The 15276-nt window shown below is 31.0% G+C and overlaps 1 protein-coding gene across 1 annotated transcript in view; it reads left to right on the top strand.

Moving 5' to 3' along the window:
• Positions 1 to 15276, top strand: part of LOC105837382 (ATP-binding cassette sub-family D member) — a 101739-nt gene that overhangs the window by 37090 nt on the left and 49373 nt on the right. The window contains exons 3-5 of the mRNA XM_012682127.3: positions 5441 to 5818; positions 6740 to 6834; positions 6969 to 7158. Coding sequence (XP_012537581.1) covers positions 5441 to 5818; positions 6740 to 6834; positions 6969 to 7158 — 663 coding nt within the window. The remainder of the gene's footprint in view (positions 1 to 5440; positions 5819 to 6739; positions 6835 to 6968; positions 7159 to 15276) is intronic.

The raw sequence follows: 15276 nt of genomic DNA, 5'->3' as shown, positions 1-15276 counted from the left end.
TGAAGAGCAGTCTAAGGGGATGCTCACACATACGAGATTTTCATCGAAAAAAATCATTATACTGAAGCGTCTAAGCTCATTTCTACAAGCACAGAATTGTTCTTTTTTGTAATGCAATATGCGAGGCATGCTTGTTTTGTACACAGAAAAACAATGTAATATAGCCAATAACATATGTGATTGCGGGCTGCTAACTACATAAAATACTCAATACAATAATATTTGCTATTAATGCAAGTACAATGTTGACACTGCAATAACATATATTACTGTATTGAGTATATCTGTAATTGGCAGCCTACAATAACATATCTTATTAAATATATTACTTTTTTTTCAGTGTATGTACAAAGTTTAAAACTTTTATACGCAGCAAATGTTTTCACGAGTCGATCGCAGGAGTCGATCACAAAACTGTAATTTTTCAATTTTTGTTTGTTTTTCATATAAACTTGTGTACAGTCGGCGCCACAGAGGTTGACACAAGTTGCAGCACCTCTTTTTTTAATGACTTTATAAACGCGCTAATACGTTCAGAATGCGAATAAACTGTCAGGCCCTCATTCATAACGAATGATTATGATGTTGTCAAATTTGCGTATACATTTTGAACGTATTAGCGCGTTCATAAACTCATTGAAAAAAAAAGTGCTGCAACCTATGTCAACCTATGTGGCGCCGACTGTACAGCGCACTCCGTTATTGTCTATATTTTAATTCTGAAGAAGGATTTTTAATTCTGTGTAATCAACAATAAGACTTTTTACTAAAACAATAATCGCGTTTAATTGGTAAAACGGACTCATCTCAAACATCCCCTTAATATCATAATAAATATAATAAATTTTATTAACCAAAAGAATAAGTAAATATAAGGAAAGATTTCTATCTTATTCATCATTAATTAAATTTTGTCAGATAATGGAACTCAATAGCAAATAATAACACTTTTTTAGAGTATAAAAAATAAAATAATAGGTGCAACGGGGAAACAACAATTTTTTTGGCAGATTGTACTGATTCCTACCGGTTCTTATCGAATCTTTTTTATAGAGGCTTGAGTTAACATGGCTATCGTATTCAAAAAAAGTTTTAAAAAAAACATACTTGTGTAAAATCTTGAAACATAAATTCTATAAGTTTTAATAATTATTTTTGATTTTTTAAACTTTTCAAAAATAAAATTTAGTATATCGGCTTTTAATTTTAAACTAATACAGAATTTTAAAAAACTTGGATTTTTTGCAAATTTTAAAGTTTTCTAATATTTTCATGTATGTATAGAAAGAAAGATAAGATTGCAGAAGAAACGAAATAAATCATAGAAATTGCCAAGATTATTTAACTGATCCAACATTATTTTCATATCGACAGCCAAGAGTAGACAAGCTTGTTTCAGTACTGATTAATAGTTGGATTATGTGACAGACATATATAATATGCAGGATGTATAATATATAAGTCTGAGCTAGTATATAGACTATGAGATAGGTCAAATTCTGATTACGATACAGTACTAAACTGTACATACATATTACCAATAGTACGATATAAATAATAATTAAATCACAAAATAATACCTTTTTACATAAGAAATTTATATTGAATGTTAAGAGGGCATATCAATAAATGTTAAAATGTACAATTTTTCGTACTTTAAGTTTTACAAAAGAAGTAAAGTTATAATTAGACAGTAATTACATAGCAATAATAAGTACTATACTTTTGCTACGTCATAACGTAGCGAAAGTATAGCACTTATCATTTTGAGATCTCTGATTCAAAACCTAGCAATGATAAAATAATGAAAAAAATAATTTATTTTATTTAATACTGATCTACTTATATATCCAGTGTTGTTGTAGGGGAAGGTGGGGCACATTGAGACACGGGGTACTATGTGACAGCGATTTTTTCTCAAAACGAGCGCAGCCAAACATTGACACATACAAAAGAAAGGCGTCATAAAAAAAGTTACTTTGACGGAGTTTCAGAAGTCTCTGAAAAAAATCAGAGCGGCTAGAGTAATATAACGAAATCCAACCAGACCGGCAATTTGATTTTCAATTTATAGTTTTGTTCTCAAAGTAATGCATTTCTTTTGATGGCACAAGTATACATGATCTGTTTTAAGATTATGTTTAACGTTTTAAGATTATAATCATGTTAATGCAAGCCTCGTATCACTGTCCACCTGAAGTTAAATGGTATGCTTGGGGCAGTATGTAACAGTAGTCCTTGAGACACATTGTGACATGCTTATTTTTGTTTATCAATTACTTATTCGCTCTTTTATCATTGTGTGTGTGTGTTTTCTCTTTTATCATTAATTATTAAACTAAGGTTACTAGACGTCCCTTAAAAAAAACCGATCATTCAAGATTTGTGATTTAGATATGTGTTCAGGCTTTTATAACTTGTATCCCTCTTGTCCGAGATACGAAAAAAAGGCTAGGCTAGACTAGGCTAGACTAGGCTAGGTTAAGTTAGGTTTTTGGGTTTGTCCCAATTTGTCATGCCAATTTTGTTTTAATTTAATGTTTTAATATTTTATTTTAATATATTTTATTTAGATTAAGAAAAACTCATAAAAAATTTGCAATTTAAAGAAATATTAATACGAGTTTGTTATAAAATTTATTTTTTTTAACTTAGATTGTTAAAGTTATAGCCTAAGTTAGCATTATTTTTTGTTTTATATTGTATCAATGTTAAAGATTAGGTTAGGTTATGTTAGGTTAGGTTATGTATCGAATATTATATTTTGAAATGTATTAGAAAGATTTTTTTCCGGCCTTAAAACACCCAACTTTGGCCTGTCACATACTGCCCCATGCCTGTCACACAGTACCCCATATATGGGGCAGTGATATATGTAACAAATGGGGTACTATGTGACAGTAACTATTTCTCAATTGTTTGCAAAAATTAAAATTTGGAAAAATTACTAATTGTTTCTTGTTAAAAGGGAGAAAACTTAATAAATTGATAAGAATTTGCAGAATATTCTTTTACACCAAAAAGAAGGAGCGAAAAAACAAAATCTGTCACAATGTGCCTCACCTTCCCCTATATCCAATTGATCCATCCAGAGTGTCAGTATTGAATAGAGTAATAAATTGTAATAGTAGTAAATTGCAAAGTAATAAAATAATTAAATCAGTTAAATCAAGTAACGTTATGTTAGAAACTGATAAAAAAATAGCAATTTCTGCAGTAAATATGTTATTATATTCTATTTATAAATATACAGACAAGATTTCCCGGGAAAAAAAGTTTATATCTAATTATGGAGAAATTAGATCCTATTATATATAATTACATATAATAAGATCAATTTATACATTAATTTATATATAATTATATCAAAATATTTAACTTTATATCAAATTATGCAACATTATATTTTTGAGTGGATAATTATATATAATTGTATCAAAACATTTATAACCCCATATTGAATTATACAACATTTTATTAAAATTACTTTTCGAGTAAATAAATATATATGATTATATCAAGATATTTATAAACCCATATTAAATTATACAGCATTATATTAGAATTCTTTTTTGATTAAATAATTATCAAATTAGATACAATTATATATATACTTTTATGTTTGATTAAAATATATATAATAATGTGTTTGCATTAAATTTGCATAAAAATACTTTTTTTATGTTATAGAATAAGTAATTTTATTTTCATATATGTATGCGCGCGTTCACAGAGTTTATCATTCACATAATTGAAGCACAAAGATAGCACAGAGATTCAAAAAGAACTCAATAATATGTCATCAATTATGAATTCTTTTTGAGATGCAAAAAGAATTATTTTTATAAAAAAGATCTCAAAAAGAATTCATAATTGGTGACATAATTGGTGACATATAATTGAATTCTTTTTGAACTCTGTGTGCTATCTGGGAAGATTAATTTCTATTGCATATTATAAATTTTATAATTTATAATATTTTATAATTTCAGACAAATTCTAATTGAAACATTTTTTTATTAGTAATGATGATTTATTTTATTGCAAAATTTGAGCAATATTTTTTTATATATAAAATATTTTATATAAGTATAAAATATTTTATATAAGTATAAAATATTTTATATATATAATATTTTATATAAGAATGTTTATGTAAATGAATACAAGTATAAATAAATAATCTTCTATTCATAAAAATATATTTTAATTTACCATATTTACCACAAAAATGTGATCCATTAAATGGGAACCATTAAAAATTTGATCTAATTGTATTTAAAAACATATAATTATATCTAATTATGTGTGCATATACACTGAGAGAAAAGTGTCTAGTATTTTACTATAAATATAATAATTTAAAATAATTATATAGTAGAATATCAAATAGAAATAGTCAATCGAATTAATCATTTTTATATAAGTAATAAATGCAATCACAATTATGATAAATGTAATTAAATTCCTAACATTCTATATTATATAAATTTAAAAAGTATGTAATTCGCGGATTGCCGCTAGGCGACGCACGCGGCACCTTTCTCTTAATGCAATTTACACTCCAAAGGCTGCATAAGCAGACTACCCACGGTGATAGAAACCGGATCAACTTATGCTATCGTAGTGAACTTTCGAGACATATGTATTTTTTTATTACGTCTTAAAGACGCATCTTAGCTGTCTAAATTTTAACTTCGGTAACGAATCCTTTTTAAGAGAATTTATTAAATCCGAAAAAACTTTTCTCTCCGCCCGGGAAAAAATGTATATATCTAATTATATATAATTTTGTATAACTTTGTAGATCTAATTAGATCAGATCAAAATCCATACATAATTAGATATATACATTTTGTAGCAAACATTTTACAAAATTTTATTATTTGTACATTATAAAATTATTATTATATATTATACAGGGTTAATAAACAGTGTTAATAAACCTCCGCATAATATTCGTACCATTATGTAGTCTACAAAAATTAAAGACAAAATCTAACATTTTTCGATTCCACGCGTACAGCTTTTATAATTATTGTCGAAAAATAGTGAAATACGACCAATGAGCGCACGGGTATAATGGAAACGCAAACGCGATGGAGAACAAGGAGATCGTTGCTGCGCGGAGAAGATATCGCCTCGTTATACCTGTGCGTTCATTGGCCGTATTTCATCATTTTCTGATAATAATTATAAGAGCTGTGCGCATAAAATCGAAAAATGTCAGAGAGCTTTTCGTCTTTGATTTTCGTGGGCTACATGATAGTATAAATATTATCCGGAAGTTTATTAACTTCCAGTAATTGTAAATAAATTATTACGTTAAAAATAAAATATATTATAAATAAATTGTTTATTATAAATATTAATAAATTAAAATTTTCTTTTTTTAAAACCTTTATTATTATTATTACTACTATTATTTTTTATCATTTAGGACCACTCTTAGCTGCAGCGGTTATTGCTTTAACCGGACAAGTTCTTCGATTTGCTTCACCAAAGTTTGGCCAACTAGTTGCTGAAGAAGCAACGCGACGTGGAAAATTAAGAGAAGCACATGCTCGTATCAGTGCACATGCAGAAGAAATTGCATTTTACGGAGGTCACGATACAGAACATCGTTATTTAAATTCTGCTTATAAGTCTTTGGTAATGCATTTGCATCGTATTCTCGCTGTCAAACTGTGGTACGTGATGCTAGAACAGTTCCTCATGAAGTACGTATGGTCTGGCACAGGACTCCTCGTTATTGCGATGCCATTGTTGTATAACACAGCTACATCGGGAAGCAGAATAATTAATACAGACGGCGATGGTACGTAACTCAAACATTGATATTTTTAAAGAAAACTTTCTTAATGCAAAAAAGTAGCAATAATAATATCTTTATATAATGTGCTTGATAAAAAATATTTTAATTAAAATTTTTAAAATTTTACATTATATTAATATTATACAACACTATGTATAAATTTCTCTCGGTATATTATACAAAATTATATTTTCTATTATACTGTATGCACTATTACTCAAGAGAGAGATTTGTTTAAGTTTTATTTAAGATTCTTTTCATATTTCATGAATTAGTTAAAAAACAATTGTTTAAAAAATTTTGAAAATTTATTTGAATTAAACACGTTATAATAAACGTTTTTTCTTCTTTTATCGTTTTACGTAAATTTTTTTAGCTTCAAAGTTAAAAAATATTTTTTAAAAAGTGTCTACAAAAAAATTTGATATAATTGCGAGAGAGAGAGAGAGAGAGAGAGAGAGAGAGAGAACATCGCAGCATTTAAAAAAAAAAGTATTGTAAAGATTAAAAAGTTTACTTTAAAATAATATTTTGTTAATTTTTGTCTGTTTTATCAGGTTTTTAAAATGAATAAAATAATATAATTCAAAAAAACATAGAAAAACACGAATGTAATGTAATTAAAAAAAAAATTGTAAAAAAAATTTAAAAATTACAGATTCAAAGCTCTATCATTCCTGTTTAAAGGACATTTCTGAAATTTTTTAATTACATTTTTAACTTTTTATGAGATATGAAAAAATTTATACTGAAATTTTTGAACGGTACTTTATATACACATAAACAGTATATGATGCACATGCGCGCGCGCGCACGCACGCACACACACATCATAAAATACAATTAATAGTAACATATAATTATAATATGAATGTTAACAATACTGACAAATATAATATTTTACACTTACGTTTTACTAAATAGGAGGTGTAGGTGAGCGAACAAGATATTTGACTACTTCAAAAAATCTTTTGAGCTCTGGCGCAGATGCTGTCGAACGACTTATGTCATCTTATAAAGTATGTACTTTATTCTTATTAATTTCTTTAATCTTGCATATTGTTAAATAAAAAAATGAAACGAAGTATTAAAGTTAAAGATTTAATAAGATCAATTTGAAATATTTATTAATTTAACTTTTGTTAAAAAATAGGAATTAGTCGCATTAGCAGGATACGCAGCACGTGTGAGCGAAATGTTAGATGTATTTAAAGATGCTGCGCTCTGCAAGTACAAAAGGAACGTTGTTACCAGTAGTCCATCGAGATCCCTTCCAAATGGTAACGCTGAACATCTTGCAGAAAAAGTAATCAAATTTAATAACGGCACTCCAATAATAAAAGGTAGATCAAATAATTTGAATAGACCTATATCAAGAGAAATTTTCAGCAAGATATGCATGCATTGACGCAGAAATTATTATTTATCTCTAAATATCTGACAAGACAAAATGACCTTTTAGTATATATATGTGTCTCTTAATGAAAAAAATGTATATTTCATAATCTTTATAATTATTAATTAATTAATTCTTTTAATTATTTTTTATTTATGATTTTTAATGTAATTAGATTATTAAATTATTAAAATTAAACATTATTTTAGTTTTTATAACCTAATGTAAGAGTAAATAATATAATTATCACAAAATATAATAAAAATTCAAAATGTACTGAGCAATAAAATTAGCGTAACTAAAATTTATACCAAAATTTCACTTAACTTCAAATAACCGTAATTTGGCGAAAACTTATCGTATTGAAAATGGTTTTTTTATTTCTACTTTAAAGAGTCAGATTTTGATTCTCTCTTTTTTCCTTTTCGGCACTTATATCTATATAAGAAAGTGGGTTTCAAACTGTTGTTTGACGCTGGAAACAGTTATTTGCGTCAACTGTGAGTCCTTAGCGAAACATAATCAAGCATTGAGCTTGATTAATATATTTGCACTTGAAAAAAGCCTAAAGTTAAGGCAGAAACGTGCTAATTTAACAAATCAATTTAGAGGAGAAGATGATAATATGGCCACCCATTCATATTTTATCTAATAACTTTGTTAATAATCAATATTTTAAATTGATACTTAACAATTATATTTATCAAATTGTCGTTTATTAGATTTTAGATTTAAAGTTATGAAATATTTATTCTATTACATATTATTTATAAAAGTGTAGCGACACTTGATAATGGGTTGAAAAGAAACAGAAGTGGTAATATGGCTACTACAAAAATAAATGTAAAAAATAGATTCTTTTCTTTTCTAAAAAGTGCATGTTATGTCGATAATTACAAATCTCGAAATGATTGTTGCCTCTTTTCCGCGATATTGATTGGTTCTCTCGCTATGCTTACTTCGTATTGCAAGAGTAGCTGTCATTGCGATTGAATTTTGATCACTGTCAAATTTTTATGAATGGTTATCGATACAATTATTGTTGTAATTTATTTTTAAAAAGTAAAAAACAAATAGCGCGCGTCTGTGGTGCCTAGTATTTTAAAAAGTCACAGTATTTGTTAGAAAGTTATATATAATCAATTGTTAGGTGAAAACGGGTGATTGTTATTTATTGTTAACTGCACTTAAATACAAAAAACTTAATTAAGATAACGCTCGCAACGACCGCGGAATCATTTCATCTCTGTTGTTTATCAAATATGAAACAATAGATATACTAGGCGGGTTCTGATGCATACAATGAATTGGAGGGAAGGGGGAGATGACATCACCAAGAAAAGGTGGGGTGTAATTATCTGTCACATAAATTTTAAAATTTTTTTATTTATTTGTTCTTTGTAACAATTGTACTCGTCATAAATTTTAAGTAAAAAAAGTTCCTTTGTTTATTGTTTTTTTGTAATAATTAAATCTGTCATAAATTTTAAGTCAAATAAATTTCTTTGTTTATTCTTTCTTTGTAACAATTGAACTTATCTTAGCATGTTTCGAAAATCCTTTGTGCTCAGAGTTCGCCGCTGCTTAGGTACATAAATAAAGAAACTTTATTATTAATTATTAATTATATATATTTTAATTCAAATTACAAATAAATAAAAAATTACATTATGTATCTCCCACCCCAGTTACAGTTCTCTCTCTCTCTCTCTCTCTCTCTCTTTTTTTTAAATAACAATTAGCATAGGTATATATAGAGTAACCCTTACAGCATCCCTTAAACCTAAAGAGCAAGGATTCAAGATTGTCGGTTTGTCAAAACACGTGTGTTAAACGAATTATTTAAATGCGATTTAGTAAACAAAATAAGTATTTTCAAAATAGCCAATGTAAATAGTGAAATAAAAGTTATCGACATTACAAGAGACAATATAGAAGTTATAAATATTGCAGACGATATAGAAATTATAAGTACTGTAAATAATGATAATGAAATAATGAAAATATGAATATTGTAAAGAACGATAATGCAAATAATGAAAACGTGCATGATAACAACGAGGAACATGTAAATGATCGAAGAAACGCTGTAAATATTGTCATCCAAATTAATGATGAAGATGCCATGGACGTTATGGACGAATTTTTCGAAAATATAGCTCATGATGATTTTGAGGATGAAGAGAGAGGATCATGAGAACGTGCTGTCTGATGGTAGTCAATACATGAGGGACTGTAATAATGATTTCAACGAAACTGTTAATAAAGTCGTCACAGTTTCGCAACTGCGAACACTAAATAGTGAAACAAAACATTGTGCAATTTATTTCTATTACAAGACGAAAGAATCATATGCAGAAGAGGGCCTATACCTAGCATGTGCTGAATGCATGATTCAACGCAGACATCAATAGAATGTTTGCCATCCGCAAACATCTAACTGATAAGATTGAACTAATTAACGAAAAATACTGCTCTAATTGCAGAAAGCCAATATTTGTTTTAATTCCGTGCAATTTGTGTTCAGTTTGCACACAATAAAAACTATCCACAATAAAAACTATCCTATCAAGTTACAGTCAGAGTACCTATCAGTCAGTCAAAAAACTTTGATACGTTGTACACAGCAGTCATCTTGTTAGAAAAGTAAGCATGGATAAACGTTACTATTCATCAATAGTGCATATGGTTCGCGGTCGAGAACTCGGACTTCAAAGTGTGTTTATTAACAAGCAAACAAAGTGTTTATGTAATCCACTACAACGGCATATACGTTGCAATAATAATTGCACAGATATGGTGGGAATCTGTTTACGTCTCGTTCCTTCAGACATATGAAGTTTTTATTTGCGACATCAACAATGAAATCTACAACTAATTTTCGCAAAGAAATTGAAGACCGGCACCTCCATATTTTTTCCAATTAATAAGAGAGGGTCCAGTACACTTGACCAACAATCACTTGACCGACAGTTAACTTGACCGACACCACTTGGTCGACAGTATACTTGACCGACAGTATTACTTAATACTGTGTCCGTTTGGTCTGTGTCTGTTTATTACTGTGTCCGTTTCACTCAGCCTGCTGTGTCCATTTGTTATTGTGCGCATCTGGGACTCACTCAGGGCAAGTGTGTCGGCCAAGTAGTGTCGGTTAAGTGAACTGTCGGTCAAATGATCGTGTCGGTTAAGTGTACTGTCGGCCAAATCGGTGTCGGTCAAATGAACTGTCGGTCAAATAATCGTGTCGGTTAAGTGTATTTGTCGGTCATGTATTTGTCGATTAAGTGATACTGTCAGTCAAGTGTACTGTCGACCAAGTGGTATCGGTCAAGTGAACAGTCAGTCAAATGAATGCGACTCAATAAGAGATTCTGATGAGGATGATGATTTGGGAGACCTATGGGATCGTGCCCACTACTATTATTAAGACATATGGAGGAGCATATTGTATAAGAAGAAGAGCTCCAACATCATAATTACATCAGTCGCTTATTACAAGACGGACAGCAAAGCTCCAATAACGTTTAACACATCAGTCGATCGTTGAGAAACGAAAAGCAAAGCTATCGAAAATGAACCATTACGTTACAATCTACAAAAACGAAGCGTGTGAAAAACCGTAAGTATTTTTTTCAATTAAATCAAATTTTGTTACATATTTATTTCGATTTTATTTCTAAATCGCTGTATTCTTTTTATAATTTATCATCGCATCGTATCTCAGGAAGGAAATTTCCTCTAACGGTTACATTCTACAAATATTTGGACATAGGAGTCAGCGTGAAGCCTTTTGTGGAGATGATTCATAACAAGGGCAATGAGATACTTTCACGTCAAACACATGGACAATGATAATTGAGAAATGTACAGATATCGAGCGATTCTTGCAGTCAACTACCACTACATCGCTGTGAATTCATAATCTTCTTATAGAACTCGTCAAAATATGAAAAGAAAGTGCCACAAAATTTACATTAAAGAACAAAATTATGTACATAAAACCATCAACCTGAAATTTTTACTCGAACTTGAAGATTGTCAATAATGTGTACTTTAAATTGTGGCAGAATATGCACGTTGTAAAAGAAAAATATAAACAATTTGTAATTTGCTTGCAACAAAATAATATTCATAATAAATGCGATGCTGTAAAGCTATTAAATGGAATGTGTGAAAAATCTTGGCTCGTAGATTGCGAACTGATAGCTTATGCATCAGACAATATTATATATGATGCTTTGTATAATAAATAAATAAATATTTATTTGTATAAAAGTTTAAAAAATAATTTTAAAATTACTTTCTTCTATCAACCATTCTACCTTAATAATTACTATTTTATTTAATAAAATGGAGAAAAAAGAATATGAGGAAATAAAATAAAAAATAAAGTAAAAAATTGTATATGTATTTATTTTTTATTGTTAAATCACCAGTTGAATAATTCAAATACATTTTGTAAAGCGCAATTGTTTATGTTTCTGACAACATAAGGTATGCGTAACATTCATTTTGTTTAGAGATTCAATGTTTTCATAATGCGCCTCGATGTTTTCGACATAGACTTCTTGTCTCGCCTCATCCAGGAACAAATTCCACAGCCATTCTCGTTTCTCACGTCCCTTGACATACACATTCATTTTATCTTCGGTTGCACTCATCACCGTCGTTGTAATAGGATTCCTAACCATGTTGTATGGAATCATTCCATCCTCCCATTGTATTCCGTGATGATTATCGATTAATCACCTCGCCTGATGTTTCTCTAAGTCTATGTTTGGTAAGATTATTCCATGGTTCAAAGAATCCAAAAATATGAGAGTTCGACATCATTTTTGAGAGAGACAAATTCCTTCACGACGAACCTTCTCCAAACAAGGAAGCCTTGCAGGTCCACGAACGTTCATATAGACATAGCTGTTATCGTTGAGGAGATTGTGGTCGACACCGATGCGTCATATATTCTTATATCGTCTCAAATGTGTTTTTAGGAGAAAAGAACGGCGTCGTCATTTTAGGTAATTTTGCGCACAACGTTGGTCAACGGATTGTACTGAACTACGTGTATGATGAGACAGTATGCGGTGGTAGTCGCGGGCACGTTCTCCTCACGGTTGCGCTCTTGATCGATTCATTTTGTCGAGATAATCAATAATTACAAATGAACCATTATGTCGAAACGTCATGAGAGATTAATTTGGCTCAAAATAATCGTATTCATAATAAGTTTTACAGAAACGTGCATACGTTTCGTAGAGAATTGACTATTTGTTTTTTTCAAAATTCAAATTCATATCATACGGATAACATTCCGAGTTCAGATAGAGTTTCACATTTGTCAGTTTGCAATGGTCAAATCGACTTGTATCCTAAAGCATGTCGTTCTTCCGACCAACACTTAGAGCGAAGACATAACGCGGCTTCTTGATTTGAGTAGCGGTCTTGATAACTCACAAATGTTTGGTTGTGCGTTGCAATAACGGAAACTCATACAGATCCTACGAGCGAAAAGCCATGCTGAAATATCGCCCGCTTTCCAGAGCACGCAGCATTGACAGTTTATTTTTCTCATTCAACAACACATGCGGCATTTGCTACTGTATTTTGAATAATTCAATTTCCGGCTCCTGCGTCAAATCACCAATAATACTATTATAGTCGTTGCGCGCGCGTATCAAGATCAACTCGTGACAAACGCGTGGTGATTAACGTTTGTCACGAGTTGATCTTGATACGCGCGCGCAACGACTATAATAGTATTATTGGTGATTTGACGCAGGAGCCGGAAATTGAATTATTCAAAATACAGTAGCAAATGCCGCATGTGTTGTTGAATGAGAAAAATAAACTGTCAATGCTGCGTGCTCTGGAAAGCGGGCGATATTTCAGCATGGCTTTTCGCTCGTAGGATCTGTATGAGTTTCCGTTATTGAAACGCACAACCAAACATTTGTGAGTTATCAAGACCGCTACTCAAATCAAGAAGCCGCGTTAACATGCTGTTAAGTGGTACACATTGCATTTTCAAGTAAGTGGTGATTAAAAATAAAAAAATGTTAATTTTTCTTTAAAAAATAATAAATAAATATTTAATAATTAATTAGCATTTCAATTTGATAAATGTTAAGATATAGGATTAAAAAAAAACTCCATTGACTTATTAAAAAAAAAAGTTAGGGCCAGAGCGAGAATCGAACCAGCGACTCCGCGCTTACGAAACTAAAGCTTTGTGCGCTCGGCTACGAGCGGCTCCGACGATAGGTCAAAATTTTCTGTATTTTCAGTACTATTTTCTGTACTTACAGATATTGGAAATTTTCAAAGTCGATTTTCTCGAATATTTTTGAGAAGCACATCGTACTGCTTTAGGAAATTGATGTCCGGGTACTGATCTTCAAATCCTATAAATATAAAAAAAAATCGATGACCCATAACCCGTAAAGTTCCTTTCTTAGTTCCATATACATATAGTCAAAAATGTTTTACAGCCCAAACTATCGCGAGTGGTACTGTATTCTGTACTGTAATTCTTTCTCGGTGGTACTGTAATTTTGCTCTGCGCGATTTAATATTCTGCTCGCGTAAGCAATGGGACGGTCGTTGCCTATCTGTGACAATACCGTTCCGATTGCATAATCGGAAGCGTCAGTGGTCATAATAAATTCTTTCGTAAACTTTGGATATTGGAATACGGGTGCCGTCCATTAATTTTTCTTTTAGTGTGTTAAATGCTATTTGTTGCTTGGCGGTTTACGTAAATTTTTCCGTTTTCTTTGTTAGTTACTTAACGGTTTTGCGATTTTGGAAAATTCGTTAATGAATTTTCTAATATCCGACAAAACCTATAAATAATTGAACATCCTTGATCTTTTGAGGTTCTGGAGAATCTTTTATTGGTTGCACTTTGGCTGGGTCAGGTGATATTCCTGCTTCCAAAATCACGTGCCCTAGATAATTTACATCTTTGCGTAAAAATTCGCATTTGTCCGGCTGCAGCTTTAAATTCGCTTCCCACAAGCGTTGCAATACTTCTGTTAAACGGTTATTGTGTTCTTCTAGACTCGATCCGTATATCACTATGTCATCGAGATATATTAAGCATCTAGTATTCCCATGAGTACTGAATTCATCACTCTTTGGAATGTGGCTGACGCATTTTTTAATCCGAAGGGCATTCGATTATATTTGTAATGTCCGTACGGCGTTGAGAATGCTGTCTTAAGTTTATCGTGCTCAGCCATCGGTATCTGATGATACCCTGACGCTAAATCTAGCGTCGAAAAGTATTTAGTGTTCCCCAATTGATCTAGTATTTCTTCAATGTTAGGTAGGGGAAATAAATCGCCAATAGTTAAGTTGTTGAGCTTTCTGAAATCAATTACGATTCGAAGCTTTGGTTTCCCACATGAGTCGGCTTTTTGGGTAGCACTAATAATGGCGCGTTCCATTGACTCGTGCTAGCTCTGATAATGCCATCGTGTAGCATTTGTTTCATCTGCGTATTCACCTCTTTCTTATGCTTCGCGGAGAGGCGATACGGTCCTACGTTGACCGGCGATGCGTCGGCTTGTGTACGTATCTCATGTTTCACTGCTATAGTGCATGTCAATGATTCTCCTTAGATGGAATATGTCCTGTATTCTTCGCATATCCGTGAGAGTCTGTCATTCTTTCAAGTTGAGATGCCGCGTGCGTAATGTTTGTCAGATCAGTTTGCTCCGCAAACGTTTATTTGTACATTCTGCATCTTTAATAACTGCATATATTTGATGATCATTTTCGTTATGGACTTCAATGATCACGTGCGGTGTGCGTATTTTTATCGGCTTACCAGTAGTGTTTACTATGCTGATTGCGCATGTTAAATTTTTTGATTCGATCATGCATCGATCGATGTGTATTCCGGGCTCTGTTTCTATTGCTTCTATTACTTCGCGTTGGTTTCAATTGATGGTCGCTCGGACAATGGTCTCACTGTGCGGTTTTAGGGTTATTCTCCCGTATAGCTTTAGTTTGAAAATGACATCTGCAATTTGCAGTTTCTCTTTATCGTAATCGCGGG

This window comes from Monomorium pharaonis, chromosome 4 (assembly GCF_013373865.1).
Source record: "Monomorium pharaonis isolate MP-MQ-018 chromosome 4, ASM1337386v2, whole genome shotgun sequence".
Classification (NCBI taxonomy): domain Eukaryota; kingdom Metazoa; phylum Arthropoda; class Insecta; order Hymenoptera; family Formicidae; genus Monomorium; species Monomorium pharaonis.
The sequence above is the reverse complement of the archived record's forward strand: the minus strand, read 5'-3'. Positions and strand labels throughout refer to the sequence as shown.